Source organism: Numida meleagris, chromosome 26 (assembly GCF_002078875.1).
Source record: "Numida meleagris isolate 19003 breed g44 Domestic line chromosome 26, NumMel1.0, whole genome shotgun sequence".
In the NCBI taxonomy this organism is placed as follows: domain Eukaryota; kingdom Metazoa; phylum Chordata; class Aves; order Galliformes; family Numididae; genus Numida; species Numida meleagris.
The window spans coordinates 3537378-3564613 of record NC_034434.1 but is presented as its reverse complement, the minus strand read 5'-3'; the positions used below and the strand labels follow the sequence as shown (position 1 = coordinate 3564613).

Below are 27236 nucleotides of genomic sequence, written 5' to 3'. Positions count from 1 at the left end.
CCCCCCCCCTTCCCCAGAGACGCCCCTGTGCTAAGGCTTGATAATCCCATTAACGCAGGGCTCTCTCCTCAGATCCGAGCGGCAGGTATCGCTTCAATTTTGCTGCTTAATAGTCCCTAACGCAAACTGCTAATTAGAATAAATAGAAAGGAACATTAGTAATTGTCCTTCAGCAATGGGAAGGAGCTGGGGGGGAATGGAGTGCCGGGCTGACGGAGCTGACTTTGAAAGGGGCAACGAAAGGAGGGGGGGGGGAACGCAACACCACCGCTGAGCTGATTTTCCAACTCATCGCCGATTCTTGGAAAAAGAACAAGAGGCTTTCTGTGACATAGTCAAGCATGAAGTTAATTTGTAATCTTGGAAGCAAACAAACAGCCAGCTGCATCAGGCAGCGAACTTGATCGGGAGCAGCGCGGTGGAGGAACGAGGACGGGTCCACCCCTCTGCGTCTCCCAGCCCGGATCTTTTGGAGAGTGCCCAGCTCCACGTGAACCCAGCGGGGCAGTGCTGGCTCTGGGGGCACTGAGCGCTGAGCCCCCGTCCTCGTGCACTGCAGCCTGGGGGCTCCAGAACAAGAGGGAAAATGGGACTGGGTGTTGGACCCCTGGAGAAACATCTACAGAGCAACAGCCCCCCAGGTTGGGGGTGGGTTGGGGTGGGGTGTGTTGGCAGCACAGCCAAGTCGTCCCCCTTCCCCTTCTTGCTCTGCCTTGCTCGCTGAGTTCCAGGTCCGTTCCCCAGGTGTCTGTGCTGCAGGTGCCAGCTTTGTGAAGGCAGACACGCCATGCAGCGCCTGCTTACGGCGTTGTTTTCCTTCTCTGGTGCCAGGGGGTGGGCGGTGGCAGTGCCCTGGTATGGAGAGGGGGAAGCACAGAGAGCATCTCAGAAGCTCCTGACTATTTTTGCCCTTCCTTTCTTCTTTCAGACGACACAAAGCTCAACCAGCACGCGGGCAGTGAAGGTAAGGCCCCGTGGTCTCCCTGCCTGCACGCACTCGCTCCGTGTTACGCTGGAAGCAAATACAGGGGAGGGCTGTGATCAGTCAGCGGGGCGAAACGGGGACTGGAAAGATGCCATCAAGATAAGAAAGTGATTGTCCTTCCCCGATGAATACTGTGCCAGGTTGTGAAATGGGAGCGCTGGGGCTGATCTGTTTTACCCTGACGCGTTTGTCGGCGCTTCCCACTTTTCTCGGCCCTGCCGGGTGAAGGAGGACCGTGAGCTTTCTCTTTCAGTGCAGCTCCCTTGCTCTGCAGTTTTCACACCAGGTCCTTTTCCGACTGAATCTCCCCAGCTGTGCCAAAGGACACTGTGTAGTTCAAATATAAGGTGTCCTTTCCGTGAGCCCACCTCTGCCCCTGCCATCTCTGTTCCCCTGAATCACATTGCCTTCTAAGGCCGGGCAGCCCCATGCAAACCAGAGCCCAGCCCTCTTAATTGCAAGCAGCTCCTGGAAGTTAAATTGGCTAAAAAGTGGGTGCAGCGTCAGTGCCAGCGCAGGGATGGGGCCTTTGAAATGCACGAGCTTCCCAGGCTCAGCCAAATTGCTCCCCGAATGGCTGGTAATGTCAGTGCTGATCTATGCCATGTACAGCCTCGGGAGCTCAGTGCAATGGAATATCCACAGCCAAGGGCCGGGGCAAGCTGCAGGGCTGTGGGTAGGGAGCTGAGGAGCCCTCAGCATATGGCTAATGGCTTTCTATCTGAGTGAGCAGCCAATATATAAGGAATAGGGATTGGATGGAGGGGGGAATTATTATATGGTCGTTGTTTCATCCTCTGTCTTTGCCAGCTATTGGTATCATCTGGGAGGGATGCTGGAGCTCAGCCCCCAGCTCTCCATGCGTTTCGCTCTTGCCCTCTTGTTGAGCCGGGCTCGGTGCTCAGCCCCATGTGCAGGGCTCCAAGCATCCTGCCTTGCTTTTCTCGAGCCCTCAGCCCCCGTCCAAGCTCAGCTGAACCCTTTTTGCAGGTGTGGGAAGCGACCTTCCTTCCAGTAAAGCGGGCGCCCCGATTCACACCGGGACGATCGTGGGCATCGTGCTGGCTGTGCTGCTCATCGCAGCTATCATCCTCGCTGGGATCTACATCAACAGCCACCCCACCTCCAACGCCGCCCTCTTCTTCATCGAGGTGAGTGCAGAACCTTTCCCTGGTCCCATCCCAACCCTGCAGAGCAGAGCACAGAGAAGAGGACGTGGGTAGGTTTCACATCTGAGGATCTTTGCACGGTCCTGCGGTCGCAGCCACCTCCCCGCTTCCAGTTGCCGATGCTTTAAACTTAGGCTCATTCCCACCCACGCTGCTTTATTTTGTGCTCCTTCGTGTGCTCCCGTTCACACTTTGCCTCTTCTCCCCATTCAACCTCAGTCTCTTCCACCTGCTCACACGAGCAGTTCCCCCGGAGCCTGGCAGAGGGCTGCGACACGCCGGGGATTGCTGCCTTTTCAGTTGCCCAGCTGGATTTTGTCAACTAAAATTGTCAGACTTTGCTGATAGATGTCACGCCATCAGCTGCTGTGGCAGCGGTGGCGAGAATGCTGTAAATGGCAGATTTTAATTCTCAGGAAGATGGGGGGTCTGACAATCTCCATCTGCTGTTAAAAGCCCGAGGAGCGCGCGGTGCAGGACCCCGAGGCGGGCAGCAGCGGGCTGAGTCCTGGCACGGGAGCTGCAACGCAGAGCCCTCACCCCTCCTTGTCACCCGCTGCCTTTTTCCTCGAGCGCTCTTCTCTCCTCCGTCTGTCTCAGCTGCAGAGGATCGATCTCGGTGGCCTTTATCAGTTCAGCGCCTGATAACGTTCGGTGCGTTTGTCCTCGCAGCACCCAGCCTGCAGGGCAGTGCTGTTGTCCCTGTGCTGTAGATGGAGGAGAGGTACGGAGGTGACCCTCTGTGGTCCTGGGGAGCCTGTGGATCTGTCACCCACAACAGCACACCCTTGTTCTGGGATGATGTGGGATCTCGCTTCGAGGTTCCATTTCCACCCAGCTCCCCCTGTTAACCCTGTCCGTGGGCCAACTCGGCGAGGCTGCTGCATTGTAAGCGACTCTTTAAAGCATAAATCACTTTTTCCTTTTCTGAACAAAAGCTGAACTTTCACAAAGATGGCATTGTTTCAGGACTGAGCTTCAAGTTTCCAGCAGGCTTGGCGTGGAAGGCTGCCTCGCAGCTTCTGATGGCTCTTTGTTCCTGTCCGCAGCGACGGCCACATCGCTGGCCTGCCATGAAATTCCGGAATCACACCAACCACGCGACGTACTCCGAGGTGGAGGCAGCCAGCCACGAGAAGGAGGGCTTCGTGGAAGCAGAGCAGTGCTGAGCGCTTCTTCCCCTGCACCTCTGACCTCCCATGTCTCAAGTGTTGGAGTCTTCTGTTATCCTATCGCAAAGTCTTTCGCCTTCTGGAAAAGAAACAGCAAGTAGAGGGAAAAAGACCCGATGGAGCGTTGAAGAGAAGGAGTTGGAGCTTGGTGAGGATGGGACGTGCTGGGACTCCTCATGGAATGGCAGAACCCAAAGTGAGGGTAGCAGCTGTGACAGCTGTGCTGCTCTGAGAGGAGCGCGGTCAGATGGCTGACGTGGCTTTTTGTCTCGTGGTTGGGTTGTGCTGCTTGGCTGCAGCAGAGCTAAGGCTGGCTCCCCAGGGCTCACCTCTGTTCCCAGCCCCTTTCCCCCAGCTCCATCCCTTTCTCTTTCGCTGTCTTTTGGGAGCGGGCAGCGTTGTGTTTTGTCTTTGGGGCTTAGAAGCCTCGTGCCCTCATCTTCATCCTGCTGCTGGTGCTCCGCACCTCGGCTCCTTCCTCTCGCATCCAAGTACCAGCTTCTCTGCTCTGGAAGAAGGGAAAACCTGTTTTACTTTAAGAGCAAAACCCTTCCAAGGATTCACCTTCAGAATCTTTGTGAGCCGCTGGCTCTGATGCACTTTCTGCCATCCAATTAGTTTGCTCAATTACTAGCTCTGACTCTTACCCTAAAGGAACCAGAGGCTGAAGAGGAGGAAAAAAACCCTTAGGTTCCTTCCAAACATCCTCGTGGCATGGCCACGAATGCAGCAGGAGCTTCCTCAGCCATCAGTGCAGGACTGGGCCCCAGGCTGGGGAGAGGTGGTATGGAAAAAGAGAGAAGGCCAAAGTCTGATGTCAGGTAAAGTTTTCTTTCTCCTACCAAAAACAGAGCGTTGGTTACATGGGTTATTTTTTTTTCCTTCTCTCTCGATCCTCAGTTATTTATTCTGATATCATCTTTGGAGCCTATTTTATCCACTGGCTGGTTCAGCTGTCACCGGTGGTGATCACTGCCAAAGGCAGGGTCTGTCTAATTAATGTTTTCCTTCTCATCTGCTGAATTTATATAGCCATTAAAGATAAATATGGATGCTTTGTGGCATTTAGACCCTAGATTATACTTTCTCATACGTAGCCACTAGGGAGACTTTCGCTGCATCTTATTATGGCATAAAGGCACCAAATGCTTCTACAGGGTAAGTCAGGCTGAGTCGTGCCAAGTTGTGATGACCCAGGCAGTCTCTCTTTAGACGTATCTTGAAGATAAACCTTATTTCCAAATAAAGCTTTCAGCTGGAACGTTGGGTTTTTTTTTCCCTGTTTCCCTGAAGTAGAAAGAATTCAGAGGAATGCTGTCATGTAGTTTTTGCCCCGGATGGTTTTAAGCTGGTAAGGAATTTTCCCTGGATGTCCATCTTTTCAAATAATGGCCTTGTTTCTACTGATTTTCTTAATATGCGTACACAGTAACAGCAAGATTTTTAGGTATTCCTCTTCCCCTGCAGCCTCTAAGATGCTAGGTAACATCCAACAAGTCTGAAATGCTGCATGTTTAAAAGAAAAGAGACTTCAAACGGAGTGCAATGGAGCTGTATAAATCACTGCTGCATTACTGCAGCCAGAATCTTAAGAGGATTCAGAAGAGGATCAGATTCTCAGGTGGAGGAAAAACAACATCCAAGTGCCATAGCGTAGGAACGACTGCGATACACGAAGTGTACTGCAGGACAGATGTCAGGTTCTGAGTGCCTGCAGTCAGAAAAGCTTTTTTTTTTTTTTTTTTCTTTTTTTTGTTTTCCTCCTTAAAGCACAGAAATGAAACCAAGCAGGCTGTCCTCTGCCCTGTAGGGGTATGGGCAGGTGTGGTGCTACTGGCTCGCACCTTGGGGCAGAGCAGGTGAGGTTCTGCCTGCAGTCACGGCCTGGGCAGAGGGGTCAGGTCCCTGTTGAGGGGAGAGGCACCGTGTGCTGTGCCCCCCCATCCTCCCTTCTGTGAGCTCTGGCTGCTTGGTGCTCACACCTGGGAAGCCCGTGAGTCCGCAGGGACCAATCTCTTCTGCGTTCTCTTTGCACATGGCTTTGTCGTGGAAGAGGTCGTCTGTGACATTAAAACCCAACTGTAATGTTGCTGTTGCCTAGAAGAGAGAGAGAAATGTCTTTACCAGCACCAAGCACTGCTCTACAGCTGGAGCGAGGCGAGCTGCACCAGGCGCTGCGCGTCCCATCGCCGCTCCGAGGTCGTGGTTAATCTTGCCCATCTCAAGTGCTGAAGCAAGAACACAGCGAGGACAACTGGGACATTAAAAGCAAAATCAAAACCTGTCCGCCTTCAGCCAGCAGGAAAACATGGCAGGGGCTCGGCAGAGAGCAGAGCTAGGCCTGGGGGTCAGCCCCAAAGTGGGAGCAGGACCCAGATCACAAGGGATTCTCTCAGTAACTGAAGGCCTACTTTCCACATACTTGAATTTACAGCACAGTTGGACTCTTTAGTGGGACTAAAGGCACTTTAACTGTCTTTTAATGCAATGTATTTACTGTGGATTATCTGCATGGAATATAGTCTTAATATAAAAAAAAAAAATTCTTCCTTTTTGGACTGCTTTGTTTTCAAAATAAAACGCGCAAAGGATTATTGGGTGTGTATATATTGGGTATTCTAAGCACAGCCTGAATTATTTTCATCTTGTGTGCTTTTAAAGGCCACTGTAAGAATACAAAGATCTTTTTTTAAAGACATCCTTTTCTGTTTCGGTAATAACACATCTTATCAGGAGGTGTTCCCAGGACACATCAAGGATAAAACCGGGTGTAATTGAGGTTTGAATCAAGGCTGTAATTTTCTTCTAATTTTATCTGCTCAACTTGTTGAGGATTTCAGAAGGCTTTTCAGCTTGAACAATGAGATTTGCCTGTTCCATTTGACTTTCTCTAGTCAGGTTTAGTGTTGTGATCTCTGCACTAGCACCCAATGATTCCATAAATGCAAATCACCTTAGAAATCCCTTACCTGGGAGCTCTGGTTACCACCTCCAGCTTTGGGCTCTCTTCACTCCTGCACAGGAGAAGAGATGAACGCAATGGATTAGCAGAAAGGAGGTTATGAACCGCAGGAAAAGGCCCCTCTTGCAATTAGCCATGGCTATCATCAAATTAATTCCCGTGGGAGCTTTGGCACCGCTTCCATCTGTGTCACAGCCCGAGGGGCTGCTAGGGGCAGAGCTGGGCAAGGGCAGGCTGCTCGCCCTCCCTGGGCACTTGCCTCGCAAACTGCTGCATATGGAGACATCCAAGGCAGCACAGGAATTGCAGCACCGGAATGCTGCTTCGTGTCACCCACCAGAGGTAAAGGCAGAGCTGGTGGGACAGCTGGGGCTGGGATTTGGGCCCCTCCTGTCTCGGCACCTACCTGTAATATGGAAAGGCATCGTTCTGTTTTGCCCCTGGCTGTTTAGCCTGTAAACTCCCCAGCCTGGGCTGTTGCACAGCATATACAGGTGTTCTTGCCTTGAGAATACCCGAGGAGACAAATGCATTCTTTTTTAAGCCATGTTGGCCTTCAGAAGTGAACATCACCATGTTTGTACCCCATTTCACATGGCAGTGTCAGAACACGAAGCACTGTATCTGCTTCTCCACCTTCCTTTCATCTTCCTGTGCTCCCCACATCCTGGTCATCCTCCCCCCAGGTGCCTCTTCCAGGTTAGGGAGAACTGTGCTGACACAATGCAACCATAAGGGAATTTAAACGTGATTGATAAAAGAACTCTACCATCCCAATGCCATGTTCTAGTTATTTTTACGAGCAGAGAAGTAGCAGATTTATAATTAGAATATAGATGGAGAGCAAATACTTTATCATATGCAAATAAGGAAAAAAGATGTAAAAATCAGCTCTCCCAAACAGATTTCATACCAAGCATCACCCCCAAAAGCAGTGAAAAAATACTTCAGCCATTACACAAACAAACAAGGGTTTGTATGTTGGAAATGCAAATGCAAGCTCAGGTACACCAGCAGGCTGAGCCATAATTAATAGCTCTGAAAGCGAGCAGGGAGCAGATTGCTACAAAAGGGCCCGTGGGTGGGGGAATGAAATCCTGAATAGATGCACAGCTCGGGAGCTGCACTTTACAAGAGCCACGGAATTAAGCTTTGGTTACAAGTGGGAACAGGGAACTAAGGCTCCTGAGGTCCTTGCTTCATATTAAATGCCAGTGTCTTGAGTTTCCTTATCTAGAAAGCAGGAATGGGAATAATTTCCCTTCTCTCAAATTGTAGATTTGCTAGCAGTAATACTAAAATAAAAGTGAAATACTTACAGATGCTCAGGGGGTATTTTCAAGGGGAAAAGCTTTACTTGCTTAGGTGACCGTGAGCATCACACACGTGCCCATCTCAGAAACCGGCTGCTTCCATAACCCAAAAATCCATCGGGAATTCTCCTTCTTCTAAACCTCCACAAAAGAGAACCAACAGGTTAAACACGGAGATCAACACGTTTGCATGTGTAGGAGTTGGTGTTTCCCTGTAATGAAGTACATCACAAAAGAGGCTGACTTCTCACAAACCTACAGGCACACTTCCCCCTCTGCCACAAAAAGCACTCCCACCACGGTTATTATATTTCTGTCACATGTTTCACCCAGAGACGCCGGGTTCCTGCATCAATAACGCTTGCAGCACATCCCCTGCTGCTCAGTGAACTGCACCGGGCTCTGACACGGAGCAGAGCAGCACTAATTATGCAGAGACGCGAGACATTCACTTAACGTGGCAGCAAAGATGGCTCAGAAGTGAAGAACAGATCTAGGTGTGGCAAAGGTAATTTCCCAGAGTGAGGTGTAATAAGGAACTTTGAGATTTACCACTTCCTTCTGGGTGAGAAGAACGTTCTCCCTTCTCTTTAACAGTACATGGGCTCTGTTTCTCATTTCCAGAGGAAGGACAAGAGCCTCCCAGCACGGTGCTGTAGCGATGAAGCCTTCCTTGAAATGCCACCCAGACTGCAGAGCAGCACCTGGGCAGGACAAAAGCGACTGCTCCTGGCTGAGCCCGGTCCCACTGCCAGTAAATTCCAACAAAGGAGTGATTGGACAACTCGGTTATTTATCGCAATCAGATCTCTGTGCTTTGAGATAAGGCAAACCCAAATACCCATGGAAGATCACTTCTTGTTTCCTACATCATCAGTGCACCTCCCTATGGAAACAAGGATGTTCTCGGTGTTTCTTCGAAGGAATAATGGAACTCACCAATATGCTCCGCCTGAGAAAACTGATAAGATGTTAAAGCAGAGCTGTGTTGGCTGCAGCATCTTCCTCTCAGCTACGAAGCTTCCCATGGCTCAAATGGATAATTATCTCCACGTTGTGCTGACAGGTTCCCATCTGTTTAGGGCTGAACGCTGCATCTTAAAAAGAAACAGAAGAGAGAACACCAGTTACGCTCTGACAGGTTTGCTCAGCTCTTCAGAAAACCTGAGGACTCGACTGGAGATGCTAATGAATTCCTGGTAATCCACTTCTTTCTTTGCGCTGGTATTTGTTTCTCTGCAAATGTGGAAGACGTAGAAAAGCCAAAGATGGGAATAACATAAGGATAATTTCTAGGGAAGGAGCAGACTGGAAAGCTTAGGGATCAGACCCTCAGCTAGAGCTCAGGGAATGCTGAGGTGTGAGGTGAACCCCAAATATCCAACGAAGGATGAGCAACACGCACAGGACACAAACCTGAGCCCCTCTGCACCCACCTCGTCCTCTCTCAGCCCGTTTCCTCCATCTGAACGCTCAGCTCTGGACTCGGCCTCGGGGCTGCCATGCAGCTTCCAAGCAACCCCGAGGAAATCCTCAGCCCTCCAGCTGGGTGAGGACATCCCTCCTCCACAGGGCTCCGTGCTTTAAGGCACACGGAGCACTTCAAGACCCTTGGCTGAAAGGCAGTGAAGGAGGACAGAGCATTCTCAATTTCTCTCAGCTGCGACCACTGTCCAAAGTGAGGTAGAAGAGGCAAGGAGAAAACGGCAATGCCCTCCTTCCTCACGTGTCCCAGACTAAGACACTTATGACTGGAAATTGAAGGCCCTGTCATGCTTTTGTGCAGCCCTAAGTGTCAATAGGATGCCACTTTATTCTGATATTGCAGCGAGGACGTGGATGATGCAGCACCACGGAGCTGCAGCCGGGATCAGAGCGCCAGGCCAGGTGTCATCTCAACCACTTAGTGCACGGAATGTATTAAGTAAATACCTGTAATTTGTTCTCTGTTTACCTATTTTGTTGCATTCTCAATTCTCTTTGTTTCTTTAAATTCCTCCGTGTAAATCTCATCCACATTGCCGTGTTCTGTAAGCAAGATAACGTGAAAACAGGACACTGCATTATCAGAATTCTGCTCACCTTCTCTGCAGCTCCAACAGCTCCAGAGGTCTGGGCCAGGACCCTGGGATATGCACACATCGCTGCCCCTCTCAGACCTGTGCCATTCATCAGCCTGCAAAGAGAACTGCAAACCCAAGAGGGGTTGCACATGGTGATTTCTTATGTCTTCCTGCTGTGGTTTCTTCTTCTTCTTCTTACCATTTTGTAATGCTCTTCGTGCGGTGGATGCTGTTCTTAATAGTGCTGGTCCCGGGGGGGGTGATTTTCCCACTGCTCACTTTTGACTCCCACCACTTCTGGCGTCTTCTCAATTCAGAAAACCACACTCACACACAAAAAGTCAATTCTCTGTGTGTTGCTCAATAGCTTTCCTGTTATTCAGTACAAATCTAGCCCTGGTGGACATAGGAAATATCTGTAGATGTAAAGACAATATATTCTACAATAAAAGGTAAAAAGAAGACCCGAAAGAAGCACTATGTAACACAGCCTGGGGAGGTTTGGCATTACTGTAACACACTTTCTGCCCTCGTGGTTTAGAATAAGGCTTGAGCAGGATGAGGGGACAAACAGATGCGATTCCCTCACACAAACAGATGCAGCTTGTCCCTTCCACTGACCTTGGAACCACAGGTTCCCACCCTGAAGCATGAACCTTTTTCTGCTCAGGGATCCCCAACTAACCAGGCTGTTTGCACCTGGTTATGAGTTTAAATATTGATAGTATCTGCACATATAAAGGCAGAGAACTGCGCTGTTTCCCTAGAACCAAAGATTCAGACCATGCCCACATGACCACAGCAGAAGGAATTTAATGGTGGGCTCGAACATGGCATTCCCATCCACCTCGCAGCTTCCCATGACTCCAGCAGCACCATTACCATCATTTATAAAGCTCAGTTGTACTTTTTCCCTTATTAGCTCTCATCCCGTCAGCCCAAAGCAGCTTACAAACATTGGCTGGGATTACAGAACCTCAAATAATAATGAAAACCAACAGCACCGTGACTCACTCAACCAGAGCAAAGCAAACACGAGATAATACTGTCACCACACAACACAACTTCCAAACTTGGTGCCACTGTTGCTATCGTTAATTATGCCAATCATTAAGCAGCTGGACATAGTTATGTAGGTGAACTCCACTGCTATGCGTATTACATGGGAGTTTGGCTGTGACCTCGGGCTCAGGAAGCCCTTAAGCCACTGCCAGGCTCCAGAAAGCTGCAGCAGGAGGAGGACACTCCATATCCACCCCATTTTCCCCAAGCAGCACTGGGGTAAATGGACACATGGGGCAGTCTGATGATCTGGCATCCCCCAAATGCAGCTCTGCTACTATTTCAGTGTTGCTAAAGCAAGTTTTTCTACGGGCCTAGCTTTTCACCTCCAATTCTCTTTATCTTACAATCAGGACCTGTTCAGCTTGAGAACAACCAACATTTCCAGCCATCTTTGAGATGAGGATAAGGTTCAGTGGGCATGGCGGTGAGGGGTTGCTGGTCCAAACAGGTGATCTTAGAGGTCTTGTCTAACCTTTACGATTCTAATAAAGTTCTAGAGGAAAAGAAGCGTCAACAAGCCAACACCCCCCTCAAAAAACACCCACACAACTGTGTCAGCAGAAAAGCCACTGGGAGAAGCTCTCTAAAGCAGCTGCAGCCCTCTGCTGCCATCGTATGGGAAGCGCCTTAGGAGCAGCGAGAAAGCCTCTCCCCAGGGCTTCAGCTGCCGACCCCCAGAGAACTGGCGCTTTCCAGGCAGCTCCTTTGGAAACAGCACTAAGGAGAAATCATACTGTTTTAAAATCCAGCTTGGTGCTGAGTACAGCTTGCTGCTTCAGCAGAGCGGCAGCTCGTCTGGTTTCCCTTCCACTCAGCAGCGCTGTGCCCTATGGCAGTGCCATGCAACAGCACCCGACGGCTGCACGGCAGTTGGTAACCGCCTGTAGCAGCACAGCTTCTGCTAACAGCCAGGATGCTGCCACGCTGCTGTTTTATGACGCTGAGACACACGTTACAGCACACCGCCTTGGTGCTGAGACATCACCGTGCACGCAGGCTGTATGGCCCCGTGCACCGCGTTGCAAGAGCTGCACAGGAACAACTTGGCCGGCATCACCTTGGGGTTAGAATCACAGATTGTCCCAAGCTGGACAGAACTATGAGGATGCCCAAGGCCAACCCCAGCACAACACTACATCCCTCAGCGCAGCAGTACCCCCAGGGGCAGGGACTGGAGCCTGTGCTGGACCACTCTTTGGAGAAGAAGATGTCCCCTGGTGCAAGGTGAGGCCATCAGCTCTCATCCTACAGCTGTCACACAGAGCAGGGGCCGATCCCTCCCCACAGCAACCTCCCTTCAGGGATGCGTGCAGAACGCGCTGTGTGTTTGGGGACGCAACCGAGGGAACTCGGGGCCTCGCAGCAGCACTCGCTGCCCTTGGGGGGCCGTGAGGAGGACACTACACATCCACAGCCATCAGAGAGCCCTGTCATGGCTCATCCGCCCGCTGCAGGAGCCGGGCCCCTCAGCCACCTCATGGCCACGGCCACCGCCCGCCGCGCTGTGAAATGGAGGCCCAACGGCCGCCTGGTGTTAATTATTCATGAGGGGGCGTGGCGACGCGGGTGGACGTTATGGAAGGGGCGTGGCCCCGAATCAAAACGAGGGCGGGGCCAAAAGGGCGGGAAGGGCCGCGGCGGGCCCCGTGCTGTTGAGGGGAAAAAGGCGGGAAAGTAATCACCGCCTGCAATTAGCGCAGCACCCGCAGCAGGGGAAGATGACTGCCAACGCTACCGAAAAGCTGGAATAAAATGTTTCAGTAGTTTGTTCCCTCCAAAACACCTGGTGTTACAAGGCTGGCCCTACTGATAACTGGTGGGCTGACACGGGAAGTGTTCGTGCTGGTCTTACAAATATGTCCAATATATGCTTGGGTTTACAAATACGTCTGCTCAGGTTTACAAATATGTCCACTCAGGTTTACAAACACATCCACTGAAATACACACACACACAGATGTGCCCCACAGGTGCTAAACGTCCACACCACCGTGCCCAGGCCCACACTGAGCCCAAGTAAAGTAGGCGGTGAGAAACTCCAGCGGGCAGCGAGGTCTGACTGAAATTCAATAAAACGCCTTTCAATCAGCGAATAAAGGACATTAATTCCAGGTTTGTTTCCCTTCCAGGCCCTAAGGTGTGTGTGTGGGGAAGGGATTCCGTGCGACAGGACGGAGCTGCGGAAGCGCGGCCTGCGGGTAGGTGCGGCCTGCAGGCCCGGCGGTGCAGGCCCTGCGTTATGGAGGGTGGCACTGAGAGCCGGGCAGCGCGGCCTAGTGCAGGCGTTCAGCCTCAGGGTCCCTCAGCAGCGCTGGAAAAAGGCCGAGCGTAACCCACCCATCACACACCGCTGCCCGAGCAGCACACGCAGCCCGGGATGTGCGAAAAGTGATAATAATAAAAAGAGAGATGCGGGTGTTTCCCCGCTGAGGGGCTCCCTCAGGGATTCCTGCGTTTTCACACTGAAAACCCCGTTGCCATCGGCAGCGCGATCCCTCGAACCGTGCGTTCTCATCAGTTGTTCACTAATTTGGATGCTTATCGTGCTGCTTTGCACCAATTGTTCAGCACCAAAATACACTCCTATGAACTGTCAGTGTGTGGGCCACGGGGTAACCAGTATTCACAGCCTCAGCAGTTTGCCGTTCCTCACTTGAACTTGTGCATTTCCACGTGCGCCGACAAGGAAAAGTGGTAAATTCCTGCTAATATTTGAGGTGATTCGTTTTATGTCACTCACCATGAGTGAGGGAAATGGAAAGGATCCAAACCAATCTCCAAAGTAAACAAGCTTTTGTAATAAGTGTTTGTCAAACGCTAACGGGCTCTCAGGAAAATATTGATCGGGACAGAAGGGCGTCCATTAGCAGGAATTTAGCGACTGCTTAAGGAGAAGGAACATTGTATAGAAGATAGGAAGTTGATGCTTTCTGCCTTGTAAACAAATTAGGTTATAGCAACAAATAAGATGAACCTTCCTGGACAGTGCTACGGGTTGAGCTTGTTAAATATTTAACATTTACCTTTCAATTTCCAGTCTCCATTAAGCACTTCTCTAAACAAGCGGAGTCCCAGCAGCAGATGGAGGTACACAGACCATTGCACCACTCTGGCTAAATTCCCTAAGAAATAAAAAACACATCAAGCCAGAGAGGAAGCAAACAGGAGCTTTTCTGTTTATGTGTGGGTGATTTCTTGAAGGTTCTTACAGGATTCTTGGAAATTGCATCAATTTTTCTATCTTTTGCTTAAGCAAAGCCAAGTGAAACATTCATTCTGGAGCAGTTACATTTGCTTATGATTGTTGCGGAACTACAAAATATAAGCCATCTTTGCTAGCTACGATTGTAACATTCTTAAACTAAAAATGTTTCCAACAAAGTATGACTTCCTCACATTTACAGTGCAGACCCTACACCTCCCTCAGACGAACCCATCTGTAGCGCTTTTAATGGAATGCCCCATATTCTTCCAGTAGTCAGTGCAAACAGAGCTTCCATTGTGGATGTAGCGTATCAGCGAGGCCTGGCTTGCATGCTTCAGCAATAAATATGAAGGATGTTTGGAACTTGTTTTCTGTAATTTTGGTAAATTTTTAATCTTTGAAACAATGAAGTCTATTCTCTGAGCATATTTCCCACTGACAGTAACTGGGATGTTGCGCTGCAGCTTGGACAGTTTCCAGTTGTGTTACTACCAGTGCTGCCAGCTCTTGTAATTACACAGCAGCACTCATTCTCTGGCATTTTCCCTAAATCCTCAGCTGTCAGAATCAAGAAAGTGTTAACAAAAAAAAAAGTCAAAATTTTTTAAGATGTGGTGAATCACTAAATCTTGTTGTTCGACAATGTGAAGTGCACCTACCCTGGAGACTCAGACCAGAAGGCAAATCAAAAACATATTTATCTTTTAAAACTCATTACTTTTCAGACACTCATTTTGGGAAAACCTGTGTCACTGAATTAGGCAATACTGGACCGTTTCTTTGTGTACCACACACAGGCATTATATGAAATCAAGTCCTATATCAGCTTAAGTGCTGCAGGATAAAGATGGTTTGCAACTTTGTTACCTGCAATCTTTTGGTTTGGTCAGCTGCAAGCACACATGTATGGAGTTATTTACTCCAAAGCAATCAAGTAACAAAAATCCTTTTTGTAACATCACTACTGCTATTTTATTATTTATCCTGTTGAATAATTTGTGTAACAAGGTAAGCAAATATTGTTGATTCGTGTAACTTATAACATTGTCCTCAAGTGCAGATCTTTTTTCCAACATTGTACTAAATGCAAACTAAAATTTATCCTACGTACCTGACCAAGATTTTCACACTCCGTTGCTGTGCCAACAGTTGAGTTATTTCCTCTTCTTACATTTGGATATACTTTCCTCATCTGAAAATACGACTGTCCTGTTTTCTCCCCAGGATAAGTGTATGAAACCAGCAGAACGATGACATCCACTGCAAGGACCAGCTGCGCCTCCGTCCCTAACCAGAAATACAGGGGCAGTAACCATCACTCCAGACAGAGCTGCAGCATTGCAGGCACAGATTCCCAATCTCTGTCTACTCTTGGATATTTTAAAACACTGCCATTGGAGATCTTTCAAATGCTACTGAGCTATCTCTCAGGTGAGAATCTGATAGGAGAGGTTTTATTTCCAATATCTGAGCTTTACCACTTTTTTTTTTTTCCTCCATTTAGAGAAAGCCATTATTATTTAAAATGTTTTACGTTTTGGTGAGTTGAAGACATTTTATGTGAGTCGTTATCTGAATTTTCAGCTTTTATGTATATGAAGAACCACGTGACCAACAAGTAAAGCCTAATTGCAGACTGTCTGAAGTCTTTATTGCCTATTACGTGAGAAGTATTCCTTAGATCAATACATTTCTAATTATCACAGTCTGCTGGGAAATGAGTTAAACAGTAATTAATTAATTACAAACATCGTTTCTTGGCCTACTATTGAAGGTAAAGTTATTGACTGCCTATCAGGATTTTTCTTGCAGTAAAGGTTTACACACGTACCTGGTTTTGCTTTTTCAGTGAAGGACATCAGCATGTTGTGCATGGTATCAAAAGCCATCAGCAGCCGCCTTATTAATTACATCTCAACTCCGTCAGGAAACCGAAGGCTCTTACTGCAAGACTTTCATAACTTCGAGCTACCTGGCAAGAGAGAAGGATCCTATCTATTAGAGCACTACAAATCTCTAGGTGATCCTTTAATGCAAGTGGTAACAATGAGAGGGGACCCAAACTTGGCTGAAAGGTTTCTTCTGTTCTATCCCTTGGTCAGTAAAATGCTGAGGGTACGGCCCAAAATACGTGTGCAGCTCCCCATGGAAGTAAAGTTCCTCACTGTGCCAAATGGCCCACACAAATACCATTAATTTGGGGGGTGGGGGGGGAGGAATTGCTTGAAACAATGCCAAAACCTCTCAGGGTTGGATACAATACTGTATATTCTGCCTCCTCCATCGTGTTTATTTTTTTTTCGTATGAAATGGGAAGCAGAGGAACTGGATCTGTCCTCCACAGTCTGTTTTTCCAAATTTGGTTTATTTGGACACCACAACTGGAAACTGCAGCAGAAAACAGGAGCCCCAGGCCCCACGCTGGCTGGAGGAATTTGGCTGTTCAGACGGCCTTCATGTGTCACTTTGGAGTAGATTGCATTCCTCAGTCTGGGAAACGCCACTGCTGTGCTTATATGCAGCCTAGCTCTAAAACAACCACCGAGTGTTGCCACCTGAAAGGCTGATGCCTGCTGGAGAAACGCTGCAGGTTACACCCCACCTCCTAGAAGAGAAGGATCCTCACCGTGAAAACGCGATCGCGGTTGTCACCGATGAGCATCCTCTTTGGCAGCTTCGTAGAGGAGTTCAAAGGCTGAAATGAGCACGAAGAACTTTCCTCGATCCTAGTTATGGGGAATGCCTGCACTTTGGCTGCCATGGCACACAGCCCTGCCAGGTGGAAAGGTTCATCTGTCCTTTTTCTTTTTTTTTCCAGACCTCTTTTAGCACGGCATAGTAGAAACAGAGATCCAAATAACAGAGCTGATGGTAACGAGGAGCGTTGTAGGTCCTTGTGACAGCAGTTGCTTTCTCACTTTTCTCTGCTGATTTTTAAAAGCATTTATTCTAACTCCTTCAGCCCATCCCTGAGAAATGGAACATTATTTCTCACGCGTCTGGAACGTCACAAAATTTCTTTACCCGTCCACAGTAAGCGTTAATCAATCAGAAAAACAAGTTAAATTAAAACCTAATTCGACCCATATTAACTTACTGTTATCTAGCTGATTGAAAAAAAAAAAAGATTATTTGACAGAGAAATAAAATGACATGATGGGTAGAGGCAGAATTACAGGTTAAGTATGGTTTGAAGGCACACACAGGGCAAAAGAATGCTGTTACACTTACCTGGATCAAAGGTATTGTAAGCAATCCACGTAGATTTTGAGGTATCTTAGAATAATTTTGATGTTTGATTTGCTTTTAAAACGAAGCCGATACCCTAAAGTTGTGGGGTTTGTTGCTGTTTTTAATTAAAACCGGCTTGGGCGTCGTAGCAACCGCACGTGAAATGGCAGCTTGTTTAAATACGGCTGTGAGCCCCACGTTAGAGCAGGCCTAGTAATAAAAACACCACCTCTCCAAAATCCATAGATCACTGGCAGCATCTCTCTCATCAGCAGAAGGCTCGAGAGAATGTTTTTGTTAAGGGGTCGGTTGCAAAATCAATATTTACTTGACAGCAGGACAGATGGACTCGATGGGAAAAAAACACCCCTGTCCGGAGGGCCTGCAGAGTCCGCGTGTGCCACGCATCTCACCTCAATTTGAAGGGTCTGGCTGCACTCCAGTGCATGGTGCCATCTTCCAGCACGTGCAACGGGGTCCACAATTCAGTCATGAATTAAAATGGGCTTGGGTAATAACTGGTGGCGGCACTGAGCTTCGACACAGGAGGGATTCTGCCGTGCAGACCCGGGGACAGCGTGTTCTGCTCAGCCCTTGTAGCTCTGCGTGCTGCTGGCTGCATTCTTACCTGGGGCTCTGCAATCTGAGCAGCTCCATCTCTACGCCAGGGAGTTCTCTCCAAAGTCTGATCTGGACAATAGAAATTGACTGAGCTTTGGACCTTGTCCTAGGATGACAAATAAATTAAGCCTGTCACAGAAGAATGCTTCTAAGGAAAGAGTCAATTTAGAAGCACGGTAAATGCATAAAGCACTTTTTGACATTGGAGAAGTTACGTGTTTTTTTGGGAGACTGACAATTCAGAAAAAAAGCACAAGCTTTTCTGCAGATTCATTTAATTAACTATATATATATATATAGTTAACTATATATATATATAGTTGGACTTGATGATCTCAAAGATCTTTTGCAACCTAACTCATTCTGCAATTCTATATATTATTCCAATAGAAGCTTTCGAAGAGCAAGCTGCTTGCTCATTTTCTACCGGTGAAATAGGAAAAAAAAAATGCTTCTTAACAAACAGTTATTCCACACCACCATGAAGTCCACGCTTCGACAGCCTAAATGTAGAATGTTTTGGCCCTGTGTAGGAAAATACTCCCTGGCAACATCTCTTTTGTGAAAGATGTCCCTGCTACAGGAGCAAACAAAGCACAGCAGACTGCTCTGTGCAGCAGCACCTCTTCTCACCGCTGCCTGTATGCACATGTTGTGAGTGCTCAAGGCAGTTCAGTAACATATGTACTATGCCAGGTCCTCACGGCTGTGCTTGTTTGGTTTGCAGGATTGTTGCTGAAGAGATGCACCCTGCTGCTACCTACCAAAGACAGGCTGAAGTACATACACAAGGTTCTCTCCGAAGTAAGTCTGCCTTCCTCTCCCCAGTGCTCTGAATCCGAACCATCACTCGAATGTCTCTATGGTAATTTGGGGTGGAATGGCCTCTCCCTGTCCCTCTGCTGGAGGACATCCCCACAGTGAATTTGAATTCTGAACCCCTCCTTTTTGCACACCAGGAACGATGATCATTTTCAATCACCGGAGTTCTCCTGTGGTCTGTTAATTGCCGGTGCTCTGTGCTTACAGGTTTCCTGCTTTAAACTTAACGGCTGCCCGAGTCCCTTGCATTGTGTAGGATTACAGTGCTATGGGGTATTTCTGCAGGTATGGTATCTTTCTGGAGAGAAGGCAAGTATCACCAAAGAAAACTTGTTTCACCATTTAATCTGAGCTTTTGCGAGGTGTTTAGAAGTCTAAGACTGTTTTAAGCCTTGGCCAGGGTGGGAGGGGGCAGACTGTATTTATCTAACACATGAGAAATTGCATTTTTATCTAAATCTACAGCTCCATCCATCTATTCCCCCTTCTTTTTTTGCAATCTTCAGATCCTAATAGCAGGCTGGGATGAGTTGGAGTGTCACCGGGTCTTCAACTTCCTCTGTGAGCTGAGCAATTTACCCCGCAAAGTACAGGCAGTCGTCAGCTGCAAGCCAGGTAATCAGCAAAGCAGACACAACTCCTACAAAATCAGAGCACGCGATGGAGGAGCCAGAAAATGAGTCTTGATGACTGCAAACAGCATTCATCTAAATTAGAGATTGGTTTAGCTCAGCTGAGCCTTGAAGCACGGATCCCTTCCTGACTCTCACATACGGGGTCAGCCCCGCTATCACGCACAAAGTGGGCATTCTAAACCAAAAACTCTGCCTTCATCTAGATACATTTTTTCCCACCCAAACCAAAGGTCAGTGCTTCTGGTTTTGGTGCATATCTTCCGGTGGAGAGAGATTTCTTGAGAGCCACCCCATTTAAAAATATATATATATATCATTTCATTATCAAAGCAGTGCAGATGTTACGCACGTACAGAACTTGGAACGTGGGGTTGAATATCTCCTGCTGTTCAGCACTGCTGGGGCATCAATGAGAAAGCAACTAAGAGAGACGTAAAGTGATGCAGTAAAAAGTTAAGGCTAATATCTCTGAAATACACTTCTCGAGAAGTTCTCCTGTTAGCCAGCACTGCTCTGGCTATTGCTGTGGAACATTCTATACATGGTTCCTCCTGTTTCCTTTTACTGATTCCATCAGAGAGAAAAGATCAGAGTAATCAAACAGCAGAGCTGAATGCACACATATAGGAGATGCTGCAGCGGGTTAGGGCACTGATAGAACCCCTGGCCTGAATTCCTGCAAGTTACCCAAGGGAGCCAAACTCAGCAAGCGACAGCTGAGAACGAATGCCCCCCTCCTAGATGTTCCTAGGCAGACTCCAGAAATCCCTTCTCCCTCTTCCTAGAGCATGACCCCCCGTGTTGTGGGAAGCTTGGTGGGTTGATATCCGTATTTGTTCCCCCCCAGGAAGTGCCAGGAAGCTCGAGCTGCGGATCAGGCTGTTCTGCCGGAGCGTGCTGCTGAACCACTGGATTCACCGCAGCGATTCTGCCTTTTGGTTGACTCGGATTTTGAAGCCGTGGCCCATGGTCAACCAAGCTCGCCTGCTGTATATCATCTTTGGGCCCGTGTCCTCCCTCGATGGCAAGTAGTTTGGGGGGGGGGGGGGGTGTTACTTTTCAAAATGCATACCTTGGGAATGAGGTTCCCTTCAGGATGTAGCGTTTCTGATACCAGGCTTTATGCAAATCAAAGGTAATCGTATCGCCTGGGAAGAAATCCTTCAGCTGAACATGACAGATTTATACATGGAAACAAATAAGTTACAACTCAAGTGAAGGAATTGCACCCCTCTCCCTCTATTCTCCCCCACTTAGGGCAGAGTTAGAATCAGATTGAGCACACCTCAAAGCAGCATCTGCTTCCCTGAAGGAAAACACCCTTTTTCACTGCTATTAAACCAGACTTTCTTTAAATCACCCTGTGATTCATGCTGTTACTACAACCCCTACAAAATGATGGAAGAAAAATCTCCCTGTGGCCAAGACTGAATTGCGTTACCCGAATCCCCTTCCTCTGACTGTGCTTTAAGGCCCAGTTTCCTTGGTTAAAAAAAAAAAAAGAAATTACTTTGTCCCTCACAAGCAGTTGTGATTAATATTGCTCAGGACACGTGGTTTGGCAGAAAATGATAGAAGGGCCAACAGATGAGACCAGTCTGAAAGGTCTAGCAGATGCCATTAAACTCCTGTACGACGCAGAAGCGAGAGAATGGACAGCAGACGACGTTATCAGTCTCGTGGACGAGCTGTCAGGTGTGTTTTTACCTTTATCATTAATCCATAGGACTTTATGCTCACATTGTCCAGATCCAGCATTCGCTGAGTTTCAGACACACGATGCCTTGAGAAACTGACTGCAATATTCCCTGCAGTAGCTGAGGGGTAACTGGAAAAGTCATTACGTTTGGAAGCTGGGCTGAGGAAGAGAGAAACCCAGCTTATAAATCCGGGCTGTCTTCCCCCATTGTGAGGTATTTTAAGAATCTGTGAAGACCTTTAAAATTCAAGCCCTGCGTAAGTGTCATTAAAGAAATATTGCCTGGGCCGTGCGAGCCAAACGAGATTCCTCAACCCCAAATTCTACTGAACAACGCTAAGGTCTGCACGGAATGTTTGTTTTGGGTGAGATCACATCACGGAAGGCATCGTGAGGAGCTCTAACTGTAGTGCTAGCAGGAACTGCCTATGTAACTTCATTGCTCTGGTTGTATTTCAGAGGGCAGCCCCCCCACTAATCCTGGTTAGCTACCAAAGCCAGCGATTTACATCTTCACATCTTCCAGAGCAGCCCACGAAGGCACTCCTTGCTGTTTAAAGCTCACTAAAACTGTCTCAATTTTATTACAAAGTCATTCCCCGAGAGTGGCTGCTGGAGAACAACGCTCGGCTTCTCATTCTGAGTGGAAACAACATTTGCTTCACTTTCATGGCCAGCAAAGCTGTGAATGGAAGAGCTGTGGAGCTAGCCAGACTTGTGGTCTTCCTGGCCTTGGTGAGTGTTGCTGAGCAGGCCCTTCTGCCTCTCTACACCCAGATTTGCTTTCTTAGACTTGAAATTTGTTTCCCCATCTACTCCTACGATCCACGAGTAGTCCAGCAGGAAGCTTGGTCCCCTTTCACTCTCTGGCCCCTGTCCAGCACATCCAACACATCTCTGCAAGGCAGCAAGCCTGCTCCTGGGGAGTACCCCTAGCAAAAGGCTAAGGAGATTCCCTGACAGTAACAGCTTCCACATCCCCACAATCCATTGTGGTTGCAACAAACGCAGTCATTCATTAGAGCCCATAGTTAAATCCAAGATTGAACCTTGCCTTTTCGGTGTCGCACTCCTCACAAAAAAAAAAGTGTGTTTCTAATATTTCATGTGTACGTCAGGTCTGCGAGAAGGACCTGTACTGCATGGACTGGGCAGTAAAAATGATGCAGAAGGTCTGCAAAGTTTTCAGCACTCCAGGAGAGAGAAACATCTTCCTGCAGAGCGTGGAGAACGCCTTTGCTCACATGGTCATGGACATGCTGCAGGCAGTGCTGGCCGGTAAGACTGCGGGAGGAGCTCCTTCACCAGGCACTGAGCAACCCTGCGTGGCAGAGCAGCCTGCTCCCACCTTGTCAGCCTCAGTAAGAGCTCGGTGCTGGCTCTGATGCTGAGCTCAGTTAGGACAGATTTTCACCCTGGCACACAATTGTTCCTGTCCATCTTTGGACGAGCCAGCATAGGAATTTTTGGAGAGAGTCTCCCGTGTTATTTCACAGCTGTCCTACCACTGGGTGCGCAGTAGCTGACGCCTCATAAATCCAAGTGGAAGCTGCAGATTTGGCCTTGGCAGTACACACAGAATGAGTGAGATTTATCTGCAGAGAAATCACTTCGTTTCATTCATTTAAAAAAAAAAAAATTCTTTTTCTTTGTATCGACAGGGAACCGCGACGAGGAGGACATCAGCTTTTTGAACCTCTTTCACCTCGTAAACGCGCAAGCTAACTTCCACAAGGAAATACTCTACCTGACCATGAGAAGCAGCAGCAATGCCATTTGATGCTGGGAAGCTGACAGACTCTTGCTCTGCCCCTCGCACTGAGCTGTGCTGGGGAAGCAGGCCAGGGCCCTTTGCGTTGGGAACACAAGCCGCATTCTTTTCCCACCGTGGATGTTTGCATACGCAATAAACACGGCACAGTTTTCATATTTGATGCACATGCATGAAGTAAAGAATGTTATCTTAGGTCGGAACCGAAAACATTTTGATCTTTTAGCTTTGTTTTCTCTTGGGAATCCGGGGAGAGAAAAAAAGACAGAGACGTAATTCGGGAAGCGCAGCCGCATTCTTCCAGCTTGCCGGGCTCTCTCTGACCAGCTCTTGCATCCTGCAGCAGAAGTGCTGCACAGATTGCGTGCTCAGTTTTGGCAGAAGGAGGTGATTCCCAAAAGAAATTCAGCTGCTTTGACTAAGCGAGGCCTTCTCAGTTTTGTCTTTCCCAAAACTAGAGGCGCCCTCAGATCCTTCCCCTTGCCTACGTAGGAATGGAACTGTTAAAGTACATAGAACTATAAGTTAACGAGACGTTAATGACACATAGGCTAAGATCACCACTTCATTTCAGCATATAAGTGTTTGCTACTTACAAAAACTTGATTTTCTGCTCTATTGCCTTCAAAACAAACATATGTAATACCAAATAAAAAGCACTCACTTTGCTGCGCATTGCTCACAACGAGGTTATTTTCTTCCTCTTATCACACAGCCTTCTTCCCCACCTGAACCACTTCTCACACAATTGTGATGCTCCTCTAGGACCAGGCTTCTGCTGCAGGCTGAGCTTTTGAAAGCCAACCTTCAGCAGCTGGGACCAGCTGAACCGTGCTCATTTATCCCAGCTGAACCGTGCCCACTTATCCCAGCTGCCCTCACTTGAGCTCATCAGTAAGGATGACAGGAGCCCTGCGATGGTTTCCTGGGAAGTTTGCACGTTAAAGATCCTTGAGGCCTTTTCTCATTGCACAATTCCAAACAGGAGCTGTGTGCAGCACATGGGCAGCACGCTGGTGCTGGATCTCTGCAGCGTGCCGGTAGATGGCAGAGGTGAAACCATTCCCAGCGAGCAGCAGCCCCTGCTGGATCCCAGCATCTTTCTTCTGCCTGTTCCGAGGCTTTATCTCAGGGCGTGCTGCAGTCCTGCGGTGGTGCTGTGCTTAATGGCCCTTTCAGAAGGGAGCAGGATGCAGGATTCTTTGTCTGAAGCTTCGCTGCTCAATGGAATGGCCCTGAACTGATGGCTGCACTTAGCAGGGACCACGTCCGCCCCTGGGCTCGCAGGCAGCCATCGACAAGGACAAAATGTCAGAGCTGCCCGCACCGTCTCCGTCTTGCTGCAGACCCTCCAGGAATGCACGTTGGCTGCAGCTGCCAAATGCGGCTGATTTACAGCGTTGTTAATTACCATCAGTGTCTGCTCTTTCCCTTTCGGACGCAATAGCTCAGAGCTTGGGGTTGGTTTGGGATTTCTGCAGCGCTCAGACACGCACCGCGCTTCCAGCAGATGGGGCCTTTCCTTCCAGAAGGCCCAAAGCCCACAGGTTTTAACTGGGGGGGGGTCGATGAAAGCCTGCTGGGATGAGACACATAATTCCCATGCCAGGGAAAAAGGGCCAGTTTTGGCAGAAGGAGGTGATTCCTTCCAGTATGGCCCTTTTGCAGACCAGCACCGACCCCGGAGCTGTAGGTCCAGCTCCGACCTCCTAAAGGGCAGCAGCACCTGGTTACCAGTGTCTGTCTGTCTGTCTGCAGACACCTCTCTGCTGCTCCCAGCCCCTTCCCACCCCTCTGCCCCTCACGGAGCAGTGCCACGTCCCACTGAGCTGCTATGGGGCGGCTTCCGGGCAGAGCTGGCAGCGGAGAGTTCGGGGGAAGAGGAAAGGATTGTTCCTGGTTTCACACTCAGCTGAGTTTCCATTCCATTCCTCCTTACTCACTCTTCTCTTAATCACTGCAGACGTTGACATCAGATCCAGGCTCACCAAGGGGAGGTTACTGAGAACATGACTTATGTGTGAAGAAATTCCTGCCGGAATATTTCACATTTTCGCCTATATTTGGTGAGGAGCGAGAAGAATGCTCTGCCTGGGGCTGGGGCCTCAGATCCAGCACCAATTTGGTGTTTCTCTCTGGGGTTTTACAGCATGAACCCCCCCAGCATCCCGCGGGTAGCACTGGCCGCACACAGCGTCCCTGAGCCCCAAGCTCCCTCCACTTTCTGCAGATTCCCCCAGAGCCCGACCCTCCCACCCCAAGGTCCCCTCACTGGGTCCCATCCTTGTCCCCCCATCCACATAACGGGGCTGTGGGTGGCTGCTGGGGCACAGCAGCTTTCCCCATCTGGGGTGTTCCTGGTGTTTATTGCTTACAAGGATAAAGCATCCTAAGAGAGGCCGGGCGAGTGAAAACCTCGGCTATAGGGGGATGGACCATACACTCTGCACAGGGCACTGTGTGCAACTGGCAGCATTAGGGCAGGGATCAATGCAGGGCTTCATAAAAGGGCAGGAAAAACCTCCCCTCTGCCCCAAACACCTCCCCAGGCCTCTCCACACTGGGGGGAAACGAAGCTCAGAAAGGTTCTTCCGTCCCACAATAATTTCCATCGGATTAAAAACGTTCCTTGTCTGTGCAGAGAGCTCCGGGATTCCCCTGGGCAACACAGAGCCCCTGGGCAGGGTCCCATCCCCGGGGACACGGGGGCTGGGCAGGGTCCCCTCCCCCTGTCACCCCAGGGGACAACAGCATCGCTCCGGGCACGTGGATTTGGTGCGGCCAAAGCACCGGTTGTGGCAGCGCCGACGCCATCAGACCTCCCCTCCTCCTGCATTATTCCTCCTTTTATTTCATTGCATTGGACGTTTTTCACACACACACACACACACAAATAATCAGAATTCTAAGTGCTTTCCAAAACGTAAACCCGAAGGGCCGATCCCGGAGCGCTCATCCCATGCAATCTGGGGGGGAGGGGGGGGTTGGACCCCACCGCGCTCCTTCATCCCCTCGGCCCCGCGCTCCGTCCTTCGGCTCCGGGAGGGGGCAACGCTGTTCCAGAAGGATCTGCGGGAGAGAAGGGAGATGCTGGTGAGCAGCGGTGGGGGCGGGGGGGTTCGCAGCTCCTTCTGGGGGGTGGGGTTGGGCAGAGGCACCTGGACTCCCCTTCACCTCCTTTGCAATGATGCAGCCGCCCCCCCCCCCCGCCCTGCGCTGTTCCTTTCTCCGCCCATGGGAACCGAAGCAGCGCGGGGAGCAGCTCTACCCGCGGGATGGGACCGGGGGCTTCCACGGAAGGGGCCTGGCTCCGAACAACGGCCGCCGGTGCCCTCATTCCATCCCCGAGCAGGAAACAGCTGCGGGCAGACAGCGAGCGTGTGTGTGGGGGGGGTCAACAGCAATAAATGCCCCCCCCCCCCTCTCCCTTCCCCCCCCGGCACGGTTCTGCCCGGTAATTAGCGCTCCGCTCACCTGCACCGGGCTCTGCTCGGAGCCGCATCCCCCCCCCCACCGCCAGCGTCCCCTACAGCATGTAGATGATGTAGGACAGGATCACCAGGCCGATGATGGCGAAGAACATCAGGATGAAAATATCCAGCATGGCGAGGAGCGAGCGGCCGCCGGGGCGCAGCCGTGTCCCCAACGCCGTCCCCGAGCTCCCCTCCGCGCGTCCCGCAGCCCCGCGACCCTTACAGCCCCGCAGCTCGGGGAGGCGATGCCGATCCCGGCAGCCGGCTGGGAGATAAAGGGGTGGGCGCACGCGTGCAGCCCGGCCGCGGCCCCGCACGTCTCTCCCGGAGGCTCCGGCTGCGCTTCGCCGGCCCGAGATGCCCCGGGGCTCTGGGGACCCCAGGTCCGGGCTGGAAAGGGGCTCATCCAGCCGCACCCCATGGGGGGAGCGGCTCCCGGAGGAGCTGTGGGTCCTGCGCCCTTTGCGTTCGGGCTCTCACCCCATTTCTGACCGTCTCAGAGCAGCACGGGAGCGGCAGCAGCAGAGCCGGGTTTATTTTTTTTCAGCCGTTCTGTGGGTGCGGGTGGCATCCAGCACAGCTCACCCCGGGGGGGCAGAACGGGGCAGCAAACCCCAAAAAAGCAGCAGGGGCTGCTCCCGGGGCTTGCAGCAGAGCCACTTAGAACCCCAGGAAAGGATTTCCTAAGGAAGATCTCCCAAGAAATAAGGATTTTTTTTTTTTTAAAGAAAGATTTGAACTGCAAGCGTTCTTCTGGTTTAGCAACACTGGGACCCAAGGGTGCACAGACTGAATGGAAACAGCAAACGGAGCTGGGAGAGGCAATGGGGCGAGCAGAGCCTCCCACTTCCGAGCCTGCTCCCCTTTCTCAGGGCTGGATGCAGATGCTGAACCCCCCCCCCCCGGGGGCTGCACCCAAGGACAAGGAGCGCAGCATCCCCTGCCCCCAGTTCCCCCCCCCCAACCCCGTGTCCCAGGAGCTCGAGGAAAACGCCGGCACGCCGCAATGACACCAGCACGACGGGCAGGTAGAAACCATACTTTTATTGT

The 27236-nt window shown here is 49.9% G+C and overlaps 2 protein-coding genes and 1 long non-coding RNA gene across 8 annotated transcripts in view; 2 read left to right on the top strand and 1 right to left on the bottom strand.

Moving 5' to 3' along the window:
- PLXDC1 (plexin domain containing 1) overlaps positions 1-5920 on the top strand; it is a 13161-nt gene extending 7241 nt beyond the window's left edge. Inside the window, exons 12-14 of the mRNA XM_021378162.1 lie at positions 929-964; positions 1976-2136; positions 3204-5920. Of these exons, the coding sequence (XP_021233837.1) occupies positions 929-964; positions 1976-2136; positions 3204-3323 (317 nt within the window). The 3' untranslated portion in view covers positions 3324-5920. The remainder of the gene's footprint in view (positions 1-928; positions 965-1975; positions 2137-3203) is intronic.
- On the bottom strand, positions 5288-9766 carry LOC110388713. 2 transcript variants are annotated; one of them, XR_002432957.1, is made up of 5 exons: positions 9684-9766; positions 8541-8698; positions 7608-7742; positions 6296-6340; positions 5288-5423 (listed from the first exon to the last, which is right to left on the bottom strand). It is a non-coding gene; the product is annotated as an uncharacterized LOC110388713 (long non-coding RNA). The 2 variants fall into 2 exon arrangements; XR_002432956.1 differs by having other exon boundaries at positions 7608-7736.
- On the top strand, positions 8724-23452 carry FBXO47 (F-box protein 47). Of its 5 annotated transcripts, none has more exons than XM_021378179.1 (12): positions 8724-11953; positions 12859-12927; positions 15159-15365; positions 15784-15954; positions 18514-18590; positions 18816-18893; positions 19115-19223; positions 20091-20267; positions 20792-20938; positions 21535-21677; positions 22061-22220; positions 22604-23452. In XM_021378179.1, exons 3-12 carry the CDS (start codon positions 15185-15187, stop codon positions 22720-22722), a joined length of 1362 nt encoding a protein of 453 aa, XP_021233854.1. In that variant the 5' UTR covers positions 8724-11953; positions 12859-12927; positions 15159-15184; the 3' UTR covers positions 22723-23452. The 5 variants fall into 5 exon arrangements, with proteins under 5 accessions (XP_021233854.1, XP_021233855.1, XP_021233853.1 ...); XM_021378178.1 differs by lacking the exon at positions 8724-11953 and adding an exon at positions 12348-12545; XM_021378177.1 differs by lacking the exon at positions 8724-11953 and adding an exon at positions 12348-12757.

Coding starts and splice junctions, on each gene's coding strand:
- FBXO47 (XM_021378179.1), top strand. CDS start 15,185: ATGACATCCACTGCAAGGACCAGCTGCGCCTCCGTCCCTAACCAGAAA. Junction 15,955..18,513: donor AGAGCACTACAAATCTCTAG/GTGATCCTTTAA, acceptor TTTGGTTTGCAG/GATTGTTGCTGAAGAGATGC. Junction 20,939..21,534: donor TCTCGTGGACGAGCTGTCAG/GTGTGTTTTTAC, acceptor TTTATTACAAAG/TCATTCCCCGAGAGTGGCTG.